Below are 13,461 nucleotides of genomic sequence, written 5' to 3'. Positions count from 1 at the left end.
AAAGCAGATTACAAGAATGTACAGCTGAGTGCCATTTTCTTGTAGCTGAATACACAAGCAGTAGCTGCGAGTCATCATGCATAATTCTATCACAGCAAGGTGTACCAAAACCTGAAAAATAAAGGTTTGTCCAGTCACCTTGTTGTAGCCTATCTTATTTCAACTTTCTTACCATTACTAATATATTTTGTTTATATAGCGCTGTCTTCTGTACACTGTATAGGGTACCATTAACACAAAAGAAAAGATGCATGGCTTTAAGAGCAAGGGTCGTAATCAAGGCCAGAGAGATGACTCATTTGTTTGACTGGCGCGCATTCCTCCCTCCTCCTCTGCTCAGAATAGCCTGCCTCCGTGGCTACCTGTGGCAGCTCCACCTCTGCTCATGTGACCCGTTGGCATGTGATGTCAATTTATACTGACCAACAGGAAACCGTGCGGAAGCATCTGTGAGGAGACACTAGAGACCAAGCACCATGAACAGCTGTAGTGTAAGTCCTGGCAGATCTCCTGCCTTCAATTCAGTACCCATGCCCCAATCTCATCACATCACTTGTGCTACTCTGCTGGGTGTAATTATCGCACTGCTGTTGTATAGCCACCTTGACTGACCTTTTGACGGATTTGCTCCACGCTTCCGTAAGGACTTCCTGTTGCCAATCTAGAATGTCTGACTACCCCTCATTCTTAGCCTAGTGGGGTTCTGGTGGTACGTCTGCCTTCACGTCTTCAGTCGTGATAATAATAATAATAATAATAATCTTATATAGCATGTCCCCGCTCAGATGCAGTAGATTTTATGCATTGTCTCAGCCCTTGGGGTTACACCCAGTCCTCGAGTGTGCAAGGCACAGGAACTGAAGACGTGAAGGCAGACGTACCACCAGAACCCCACTAGGCTAAGAATGAGGGGTAGTCAGACATTCTAGATTGGCAACAGGAAATCCTTACGGAAGCGTGGAGCAAATCAGTCAAAAGGTCAGTCAAGGTGGCTATACAACAGCAGTGCGATAATTACACCCAGCAGAGTAGCACAAGTGATGTGGCAGAACGTTTTGTGACCAATCCCGTGGGACAAGTACCAGCACCTCATTGGCTGAGCTTTTAACAGAGTGGCCAATTGGCAGTCTGGGAGTGCATACACTTGCGCACTTCATGTTAATGCTGTTGAACAAACCGCTATTATCATTATGAAATCACATGCCAAGGGGTGCAGGGAGAGAAAAGGCTACCCTGACAGATGTAAGGTAAATTACGTTGAAGGAATACCTTGCATGGCAGATAAAAGCAAATGGCTGCTACTTTCTGGATGACCCTTGTACTTAACTTATGAATCTATATATTTATCACCTATAGAAGTGATATTGATGAACACTAAGCTATTTTATATATGCTAGCTTGGAGCATGTTTACTGGTGCCTTAATAGCTGCATTTCAGATTTTACAAGATGCTAAAAGTGTTTAAAGTTTTATAGCTTTTTCCAAGATGCTGTTAAATAAGAGACCAGTGTCACTACGTTTCATCCTTTAATTTTGTGAAAATCCTGAATACCTAACTTTTTCCACATCAACTGTTTAATTGTATCCAAAAGATTCTTTGGCTACATTTTATGGCCATAAGTACTAACCTGAATAAGCAAAAGACCTTCCCTATACTTAGCAACATTATTAAAGGTCTACTCAGAGAGGGACCGCTGCATGACGCCACAATCGCTGTATGATGCTCAGACAAAATCACTGGGAAACCAGCCTTTGTACAGTAAGGAATCTAGTGGGGACAGGAAGCTGCATATGAAAAGGTTTTCTTAAAGGGGCAATGTGGTGAAAAATTTTAACATTTAAAATATGTGCAAACAGACAAATAAGAAGTATGTTTTTTCCAGAGTAAAATGAGCCGTAAATTCTCCTATGTTGCTGTCACTTACAGTAGGTAGTAGAAATCTGACAGGAGTGACAGGTTTTGGACTAGTCCATCTCTTCATAGGGGGATTCTCAGCAAGGTTTTTATTCTTTATAAGGATATTCCCTAAAAAGGATTTACACAATGATGCTGGCCAGCTTCCCTGCTCGCTACACAGTGTTTTGGCAGTTGGACAGAGCAACTGCCATTCACTAAGTGCTTCTGAAAATGAATAAATCCCTGAGAATCCCCCCATGAAGAGACTAGTCCAAAACCTGTCACTTTTGTCAGATTTCTACTACCTACTGTAAGTGACAGCAGCATAGGAGAAAAGTAATTTATAGCTCATTTTACTCTGGAAAAAAACATACTTCTTATTTGTTTATGTTTGCACATATTTTAAATTTTAAAAATTTTCGCCATAGTGCCCCTTTAATCTGAAAATTATAAAGTAGGGTGCTAATAGATCACTCTCGGTATCAAAGGTAAACTGCTGAATCTATTGCTTTGTGATCATAAAGCTAGTGTATACTGCTTTCTCATCCTGATTTCACTCTCAGATTTCTCAGATATGATAAAATATATCATATTAAAGTGTACCTGAGGTGACCGGTGACATTATGATTATGGTTTTGGTCAGGAACCAGTCCGACGAAGGCTTTTTATAAGTCGAAAGCTCACTGTTTATCCATCTCTAAGTTAGCCAATAAATGGTATCATCCTGATTCAAAACTTCTTACATTATGAGATATACATGTGTATGTACAGTGCAAAACATTTTATAAACCAGGCCGTTTTATCTTGCTGCCTGAAATAGTTATTTATATTCATTTATAATCTCTCACTAATATTGCGATAGGCTAAAAGTTTTTTTTTTTTAATATAGATATACATATGCACAGAGGGAGATACTGGTTGCTTGGCAGCTCTAAACAGTGGTTATTTCCCAGAATGCAACAAAGCTCACTGACAGGAGACTTTCAGAACATTTTCTGATATCACACTGTAGGAGGGGTTTCACCACAAAATTCACGAAAAGGTAAAGATTTCTTGTGGGAAAGGGGGAATCAAGCTACTGATTAGGATAGAGTTCAATCCTTGGTTACAATTCCTCTTTAAGCTTTGTACGTGTGTACAAGACTTAGGGTATTCCATGTGTCCAACCCACCATGTCACCAGCAAGGGATCCCACTCCATTTGAATAGTTCTGCATAGCTAATCAGCCTAGGCTAAGCATCACTGGGAGGGCAGGACTACATTCAATATCCATCAATATATACAAATAGAAAGTGTTTCTGATGGAGAAACCAGGATAATGAATGTAAAAGTGGGTATCCTGAATAATTGACTGCATTCTATATATGTCACTAGAGTGCCTCTTTAATGAACTGGTCTGAGGCATTGTGCCCACTTCATCCCTGTCACTTCAGTACACAGGCATTTGCAATGAACTTCTTACATACATTTCTGAGGCAATGTGGAAGAATCCGGTAAAGAGATTAGAATTCTGAATAGCACATTATGGAGTGGAGTAAACTTACAATTGTAATTGCTTTAATTAAGCTTTGTTTTGCAATTTACTTTTTAATGCAGCATTTCCTTTTATGCTGGGTTTCAAGTGTTTTGTGACTGTACGGATGTCAGAGGGAATGCAAAAGAAATGCATCTCGTTTGCATCGTAAAAGCAGCCATTTTTATTTGCATTTCATGTATTCCCCTGGCTGGGTGCAAATTACTACTGAATCTTGTACATTTATGGGCCCATTTAAAAGGCAGCAAAAAGTTAGAGTAATTTCAGAACTTTTGGGAACACCACCTTTTATTATATAAATGTTGCTATGTTGATATTTACAAAAATGAGGTTCATTATAAGGTTAACCACAGCCAGTACGTATTTCCCATGTAACCACTTAAAGACAAGCAGGCGTATTAAAACGCCCTGCTGGAGCCTCTTAACGGCTCCAGGACGTTTTTATAAGTTAAGCAGCGCTGCTGCCGCTGTGCACGTTCCCACGCGTGTGTGCATGTGAGAACAGTGAAACAAAAAACACAACATAGACAAAGTACACCTGTATTTCCAAATAATAGATTGTCACCATACTTTGTACTAGGGACATAATTCAAATCTTGTAATAACCAGGACAAATAGGCAGATAAAATGTGTGAGTTTAATGTACAGTAGCAGTGTTTATATTAAAACTATAGGGGATGAAATTGGAGAAATAGTGTATTTTTTCATGTTTTTCCCTTTAAAATGCATAGAAAATAAATTAATTACTGAAAACAGTTATACATGTTAAAAGTCCCAATATTATTGTGGCGATGTTCGCGTATAAGGTGAGGACTTTTCAGCTCATTTTGGTATGAGATGGTGTCATTTTACAAGTACTAATATCACAGCAGTGGTACTGGAAGCAATATATCTGGTGGCCACATAGTGATAGGATGAGAAAATGCACATGCCTAAAGGCTCATACAACTTGAAGAAGTTGGACAACTTTTGTCAAGTAAAAGACGTGCAAATGAAAAGGCGTTATCACTGATAAGAGGCGACCAACGACTGATAAGCTGCAGCTCAAGGATTGACTTGAGCTGCGTCTTATCAGTCATTGGTTGCCTCTTATTAGTGATAACACCTTGTTGTTTGCGCGTCTTTTACTTGACAAAAGTTGTCCAACTTCTTCAAGTTGTTTGATAATTGTGCATTTAAAAGACTTTTGTTGAGTGTGTGTATGAGCCTTTCGTTCAGCCCGACTATTTAGCTCCACCTATTCTTCCCTCAGTGGCATTCTGATGTTTAACATACACATCACATGGTAGTGCCACGGCTTATTTATATGATCAAAATAGTCCGATACTTGTTCTGTTTTCTGTTTGAGGAAATACATATGGTTTAAAGCAGACTTAAAATAGAATGAAAGTCACATAAGTGAAAGCAGCCCGGCATTTACCGAGGTCACGTTACTAACAATGCATCTTAAAATGAAATAACTTTGAACATATAGTAGATTCTAGAAGTGATTGAAAACTGGGCTATTGTTGCAACATCCGGGCGCTGACTGACTTCATTTTTAATTCCTGAAAGGTCAGAGCGTGCTGCTGGTCAATCAGTTCAGACCCACAAGAGTGGATTTACTTAGGCATGTCCAAATTGGGATATTATACGTGCTCTAGCAAGCCGTGACTGGATCATTTAATAATTGTCTATTAGATAGTTTTGGTTAGCCTCCCTTTCCTAGGTCATAACAGATAGAAAGGACTGCTGAGAGATTAGTGAAGTAGTAGTGATGTGATTACAATTTCATCATTGATATCAAGCGTGAGGGTTTTTTCTTTTTTTTTTTTGTAAAAATCACTGTGGGATGTTCCCCTCCATGAAGTGTGAAGATCCCATTGATCTCCCAGAGTGCTCTGGGGAGATGGCTTCATGACATCATAACCTAGGCTAAACATCACATCACTGGGAGGCTGGGACTACATACCAATGTACAGTAATATATAGATATATTACGTTTTAATAGCAGATCATTTGCAGTGAATGCCATCTAAGGTTTTTGGATCACTTATGATCTTCCCACAAAGTGCTTGACTATCTCTGGTGATCTCATAGCAAATCAGGCCCAATCAGGTCCCCCATTGTGTCTATACTCATCCCTCCCATACTTTGCATCAAAGCCCAAAGTAAACCAAAAGTGCCTGTAATAGCTACTACTTACAAAATCATTATACATAATACTTTTAAAACATGTAATGGATTTATAGAAAAAAGGCAGAATTTCAGATGCAAGTGTTACATTATCGTTCACTACAGGGAGCTGGATTGTTTGATGCAGCAAGAAGGGATAATCCCTGCCTCACAAAACTTTTTAGTAAAGAAAAATACACACACATAAGTTATGAAAAAATATCTTTAAAAAACAACAATATAGATCAGTGGTTCTCAAACCTATCCTCGTGACTCCCCAAAGGTGCAGGCAAAGTTACCTATGCACAGGTGGGGTATTTCGTGTCTTAGCTACATGGAATCCACTAGCTGAGACACTAATTACACCACCTGTGCATAGGTGAGGTTGCCTGTAAAACATGCAGTGTTTGGGTCCCACAAGGACAGGTTTGAGAAACACTGATAAAGCTAGCAGTTAAATTAAGAACACTATAATGGAAGATGCAATCCTTAGCTCTCAGCCTCCTTACACTTAGGGATGAGGAAGACCTAAACAAAACCTACTGCTAAGATTTTAAGAGCAACACACCACAAAATCCCAAACAAAAAGTATATTGAACCCCACCCACTGTAAAATGGACCAGTCCTAAACTTTGTAAAGACCATATATCCAACACCCAGCTTGGATTCTCACCTTCACAGTATAACAGCAAGGTTATCAAGATATTCAATATTAGCATCGGAGGGCAATTGTTCAAAACATTATTAAAAGTTCAAATCAAAAGAGAACTAGCGCAGATTAATACAGCAAAGCAGAAAACAAACTTTTGGAGAATATAACTGCAAATACTAATCAAAAATAAAATAATTTTCAAAATAAATCTCTGGACAAGTCACTATAATTTTACTTGTTAGAAACCGACTATCGTTTGCCAAAATTTTTAATGCTGAAATCTGTATCCGTCTTCTCGCCTTCATATACACTTTCAACACTTTATAAAACGAAAAGAGTAAAAATTATATTCTACATATTTGCTTTTTGCTCCGCTTTTCTCTTTTGCCATTGGATTAATCGAAAATACCACCAATACCCTACATATTTAGACCACTGTAACATTTTTTTCAAGGTAATTGAGAAGTTAAAATTTAAGTAAAAATACTAACTTTTTAGTTGTTTTGATGCATTCTTTGATGTTATGGTGGATGCTTATCTGTCTCCTCCAATATTTACAGCATTCAATAAAGAGAAAAAAAAAAGTAAAGTCTACAAATATTCTAGTGAATTTTTAACTATTTGACATTCCTGGACGTGAAACTCACGTCCAAGAAGCCATGTGCGCTCCTGCGCGTTCCCGCGTGCGTGCACGCACGCTCCTGGCCCGCGGTTTGTTAGCCAGCGAATCAGTGAATCGGGCAACGGTGCCCGATCACGGATTCCTCTCCCCTGCAGAAAAAGCGACAGCTTCTCTCGGAAGCTTTGCTTTTTCTGCTTCCTATGTTCCCCTACGTCGCTCTAAGTGTACGTGTTACGCTTAGAGTGACGTCACTAAATGTTAAATAAAAATAAACATATTTACAAAAAAAAAAAATAATACAATTTCAATCCCACCCTCCCAAAAATACCCACATAAAATGTTTAATCAAAAAAAAAAAAACAAAAAAAACATTACAATAAAAAAAAAAAAAACACAAATATTTACCTAAGGTTCTAAACTTTTTAAATATCTATGTAAAGATGAAATATTTCTATTTTTTTTTTTTTATTATACGCTTGTAAATAGTGATGAATGCAAAACGGAAAAAATGCATTTTTATTTCCAAATAAAATATTGTCGCCATACATTATGATAGGGACATAATTTAAACGGTGTAATAACCGGGACAAATGGGCATATACAATACGTGGGTTTTAATTATGGAGGCATGTATTATTTTAAAACTATAATTGCCGAAAAGTGAGAAATAATGATTTTTTTCCGTTTTTTTCTTATTCTTCCTTTTAAAATGCATTTACAGTAAAGTGGCCCTTAGTAAAATGTACCCCCCAAAGAAAGCCTAATTGGTGGCGGAAAAAACAAGATATAGATCAGTTCATTGTGATAAGTAGTAATAAAGTTATAGGCTAATGAATGGGAGGTGAACATAGCTCGGATGCATAAAGTGAAAAACGACTGAATGCGAACTGGTAAAGAAAACGCTGGAGTCAGTACAGTAGGCTCAAGATAGTAAAACGATGTTCAAGTAGGTTATACACCTTTTGTTTCTATTTTTATAAAATCAACTAGATTTAGAATTATATTGGACTCTAAAAGGTAAATGTCATGCCTTTTGATACAGTTTTAGGTTTTACTGGTCTTCTTTATATGTACTCCAGTGTAAACACAAATATGTAAACACTCCAAACACAAAACTAACTCCATTATAATTATAAATTATATAATACACCCCCGACATAATAAAACATTACCAAAATGTAAATTCTGCTTTGCTTGGGCTGTGATCCTAAAATGAATCAACTAAATAATATAAAAATATAGCAAAATTACACTTTAGTGCATGTGTAAAACACACCTGTTGATAAAACAGGAGACCTGCAGTGAGCTATAAAAATCTATCACATACATACCTTTGCACTTTCAGATCTTATGAAAAATACAACACTGTAACAGGCAAAATACAAACTACAGCAAATAAATATCTTGCCTATGCTAGTATTTTCACACATTTCAGCAATTTGGAGAAGCAATGACCTAAAGTTCCTTCTACATATACAACTAAATATTTTATTCACTTCTCAAACAGTTTTCATGCATTTCCTGAATGTAACTTCTCTCTTTTTATATAATTCTGATTGGTGCATACACACATTGGTGGCTGCATTACATTTGTCACTTTGATAGGTGATAGTGCTATTTACTGTAGGCATAGTGGATGCAGTATGTTACAGCTACAGTAGATTCCCATATTATTATTGATTTATAAAGCGCCAACATATTCCGTGGCGCTGTACAAAGTAAGAAACAAACATGGGGTACATAATAATACAGACAATGGTGTACACCAATATACAAGATACAGAATTAGTGACAAAATACAAAGAATGATACAAAATATAAATTATAGAATTGGTAATGACAGTGATAAAATTAAAAAATGGTTACCAGGACACAAAAGGGAGAGAGAACTACTGGGAGATACAATAAAACAACTAAAGGTTACATGTAACCAAAGTGGAAGAAAGGACAAAAGTGACACTAAAATTAGCATTGTATGGTTGATTCTTGGCACCCAAATTGTATGCACCCCTAAACAGAGAGATTGTGAGTCCAGCTAAGAAACTGACAGAATTGTAAAATGTAAAGCTGACTGAACCAGAACATTAAAATAAAAAAGTACTGTATAGGGAACTTGATTTTCCCTTAAAGAAAACCTATACTGAAAATTAGAAGTAAAAATAAACATACAGAAGTCATACTTACCTCCAGTGTAGTCTACTCAATCTCTTTCTCCTGTCCTGCATCCTGTTTGTCCACTGTGGACAACGGAATTCTTCATCCTCCATTTTGAAAATGGCTATTACCCCATAACAGCTTTCTGGTCAGCACACTTAAATTAACATCGTCCACTTCAGCCATAGGGAAACATGGACATTACCTGGCACATCAGTTGTCCTCTCAGCTGTAACTGACATTAACTGATAGCAACTGAGGGATCATTGTCAGAAGAAAATGATGAACTTCTGAGAGGAACTGATGGCAAGGTAACTATGTAATGTTCATTTTAAGTTACCTCATGTGTTTATTTTAAATAATTTTACTCACTTCAGGTTCCCTTTAAATATGCTCCATTTACCAGGATGGAAGAACAGGGGTAAGAATGTTTGGGAAACTGTACATTTGTTTTTACATAGATTAAAACTAAGTTATTGTTTTACAACTTGGTTCGTATTTCAAAAACAACCATATTACCTAAAAGTAAATGGTACCGTATTGCATCTTCGACAAAATAATAATAATAAAAAAAAAAAGTTTACAACAAAGTAATTTCAGCATGGTTTCCGGAACTGAGGAATAAAAATTAAAACCCAAACTTATCTTCTTCATGGAGATCCAGTATAATGGAACGCATAGCCGTAAAATACATTAAATAAACATTTCCTTTGATTCCGGTTATAATTTATATATTGAGACGTAAATTATTTCTGACCTATCACTTATTTAAAACTTTCAATTGTGTTTGCACATCTGTGAATTCTGCCTAATCCATTAAGGCTTTCTGCGCAGGGCAGGGCTCCCTCACCTTTTTGTATCTTGGGTATTATATATATATATATATATATATATATATATATATATATATATATATATATATATATATATTTTTTTTTTTTTCTTTTTTTTTTTCTTTTAAGCTCGCAAGGATAGAGTTTTCTTCTTTTTGTATCTTAGAGTTTGCTATACATTTCGTTTCTCATGCTACACTTGTCACTGTAATTACTATGTCTGCCAATTCTGTGCTATATTCCAGTGCATATATTTTGCGTATACTATTTTCTGTATTATTATGTACCCCATGCTTGTTTTAACTAAAATAAATCAGAAGACAAGAGTAAACTTGAAAACAGAAATGTGTTGGTTTTTATTTCCTAAAGGTTTTGTGGCATTTCATCTATTTATTTCGATGGAGTGAAACTTTCAAGAGAAGTTGTCACTATTTTTGGCACAGAAGTAGTTAAACCTCCCCTCCCCTCACTCCCTTGCTTTACCCACAGAGGGCACTAGGACCCTGCAGGTCTGTACTATAGGTTGTGTGACGTAAGAGGGCTGGACAGATCTGCCAGTCTCCTGTGTCCCATCTCCCTGTACCTTAAAGGAAAAATGCTGCTGTCTGTCCCTCCAAGGGCAGGGATCGCCTCTTTCAGCTACACCAGGAGCCATAAAAAGGTAACCTTGCTTACGGTACATGACGTGTGTCCCCTTGCTGCCTCCAAACTCACACTTTGGGGAGAAGGCCTGCACTAGCCCCCATGTAATGGTACACAAATGATTTGTCTGAGAATCAGTTTACCCTTGTAGAAGGGAGGAAGGCAGCGTTGGCATGTCTACACTCCTGTCAGTGGAGGCCTATAGGTCTGTGTGATAGCTTTATATATGTATGCAGCAGCTAATCAGGAAGTGGATACTATTGTTTATATAATTTGTCTTTCGGTTGTGGTTTGTCTTTTTGAATAGGAGAACAATGTGGCATTACGTTGTCAGCTATAAAGACTGTAATCCTTTTTCAAAGTGTAGTGTGGATTGTGCAGTTTGTGCTGTGTGAGCTGTGTTGTTTCTGTTGCTGGATGATTTGGAAGTAACATTGAGAGAGGCGCAGAGGAAGGGCATTCACAGGGAGAGACAGAAAAAGAGAGAGAGAGAGAGAGAGGCGCACCCAGAGGCAAGCAGACAGGGAAAGCATAGAGAATGCACAGGAGACAGCACAGCATAGACAACAGACAGCCAAAGTAAAGCAAATAAACTATGAAAGAGGCGACTGAGGAAGAACTGACAGGAAATATAAAAAGCCGTCCAAAGAAACACTCATGGAAAAGAGAAAAAAAAATACAGAAGAGCACACTGTGGTATGCAGACAGACTCAGTGATAACACAGCACAAAGCTAAAGACATAGTAACAAGTTTAAGTGGTACACAAACACTGTACCAAAACAAACAGGAGGATGAAGGGCGAAGAAAGAAAAATGCCACAATTACAATAAGATAAGCTCTCAGTGTTCACTATAAATCTTCTCAGGTGTCATCATCCACCACAACTGTTGTGTCACACTGGCTGCTAAGCAGTCTATCTGTATGTAGTACAGAGGATGAGCAGAAAAAAAAAATAAACCAATCAAAGCCTCTAGCTGCAGGTTAATTAACCAGCTGCAAGAAAACAGATTGGTAGCTGATGGTTTGATTAGCTCAATTTCGTTTTCTACTTTGGTCAGTGGAAATTTGCATTTTTAGGAGAACCTTGACTTATCCCTAGGATGTAATAAGGAGATGATGGAAATGTGCAGTTTTTAGTAATATGCAGTGGAATGTTTTTTTGTTTTTTTAAATACTTTGATTATCGAGTGCTATATAAATGTACAATAAAGTAATAATAATAATAATGTTCTGAGGTTATCTACCACCCTTATCCATATCCCACAATGTTCAAAAAGCCCTCTTAATAGGTCACCCTAAAAATCATATAAATATATAAAATGGCCGTGCCCTTAATTTTTCCAAGTCTCGCAGTAATCAGATTGTAATGCAGGATAAAAGTTGTGGCTTTAAAAATTGTTTTATTAGATTGAAAAGCAGAAGTCAGAGCCTGAGGGGTAAAAATTGCTTTAACTTATAATACCAGAGATGATTGGGTTAAATCATAGTAACATACCGAATTTGCTACTCCTTGCAAAGTTCTACTTATGTTCCAAGCACGCATCTACATACCAAGCAAGATCAGGTTATTTTACATTTTGGACAATGTGATTTACTATCATCAATCCCTTCTTTTCTCCTGCTTAACCACAGGATGTTTACACTGGTTCCATACCACTAATTCATGTTTCAGGAGTTGTAGATCCCCATTTCAAGTTCAAACATAAAACCCACAAAAGGTTCATGTTTGCACAATGATATTGGCAGTATATTTGTATATTTTGTTGGCTAATGATATTTACTTTTGCTTAATGCATCCTATGCTAAAACACAGACCAGTAAACAAGAGGGACACAAGGATGGGAGTGCATGCACAATATATATATACAGCATAGAGAGCAGTAGAAGTTGCTTTGATCTTAACAACCAATCAAATCCCAGTTCCCATTCCTTCATCCATACTAGATGAATGCCCTATGCCTTCCTCTTTTTGTAAAATTAAGGTTTTATCAACCACTAGTACATGCAAAAGCATACCCAACTGAAGTACTTACCAAAGTTATGCACATATGCTAAAACATCATCTCCCAAGACAACCAATCACTCATATTAGTCCTGGATGAAATACAGCATAAGTATAGGTGTCCCATGATGTCACTACTACCTTCTTTGTAGAATGCTGGGGGTGATTGGTGATGTGCCTACTTGGAACACTTATCTTATACCTTTCTCCCCAACACATATTACACCCCAATCATTTTACATAGAAGGTGCCCCAATGATTTCCTGCTGGTGTTATCATTGCATCTATCAACAGTACTGGTTAGTTTATTCACAAGTCAGCCTTAGCCATTCTACTAGATCAGAGTTGTCCAAATGGCGGCACGCATCCGGCCCTCGAGAGCTCACTCTGTGGCCAGTCTGTTTGCTGCGTCACTTTTCTTCCTCTCACTACTTCTGCCATGGCCACCTCCTTCTTTCTGCCTCCCCAAAGCTAGGACTTTGCTGTTCCCCTCCCGCCAGACTTAGACTCCCAGGAGAATGTCCACAAATTTAGACAGCACTGTCCTTGGTAAAGTCTTTTTACTTAATATTCCTGCTCCACTCATAGTTATGTGGCAGCTGGTCCTCTATTGTTCTATTCAGTCAGAGTTTTGTGTAGGGGTTAAGATCTGGTCCAAAGAATCAGACAGAACATCAAAGTGGGTCTTTACACTGACAAATCCCACTTGTTGGTGGTTTTGTTCCATTATAAGGTCACAATAAAAACTGCTATCAACTTGGATAAGTTGATGTGTTGCTCCACAATATATTTTTGGATTCATGTGTGGTGTTATTCACAGTTACGATTTCAGCACCCTACATATGAATGTATAATTATCTACAAAGGTTGGGCATGTGATCCACTTCACTACTGTCTGCTACGCAACCAGACATTTTTGCCTCAACCTACATAAAGAGTACCTGAAAAGAGAAGAATACAAATGCTAAAG

General features: G+C 37.5%; 1 protein-coding gene across 4 annotated transcripts in view; it reads left to right on the top strand.

Moving 5' to 3' along the window:
- The first annotated feature begins 428 nt into the window (after nucleotides 1-428).
- RBMS2 (RNA binding motif single stranded interacting protein 2) overlaps nucleotides 429-13,461 on the top strand; it is a 192,540-nt gene continuing 179,507 nt past the window's right edge. For 3 of the 4 annotated variants that reach the window (XM_068265172.1, XM_068265168.1, XM_068265171.1), the window contains exon 1: nucleotides 10,396-10,507. In XM_068265172.1, the coding sequence (XP_068121273.1) occupies nucleotides 10,442-10,507 (66 nt within the window). In that variant the 5' untranslated portion in view covers nucleotides 10,396-10,441. Of the gene's footprint in view, nucleotides 492-10,395; nucleotides 10,508-13,461 lie in introns of those variants that run through there. The other variant, XM_068265173.1, reaches the window with a different exon arrangement.

The sequence above is a fragment of the Hyperolius riggenbachi genome, chromosome 2 (assembly GCF_040937935.1).
Source record: "Hyperolius riggenbachi isolate aHypRig1 chromosome 2, aHypRig1.pri, whole genome shotgun sequence".
Taxonomy (NCBI): Eukaryota; Metazoa; Chordata; class Amphibia; order Anura; family Hyperoliidae; genus Hyperolius; species Hyperolius riggenbachi.
This window is presented reverse-complemented; position numbering and strand designations above follow the sequence as displayed.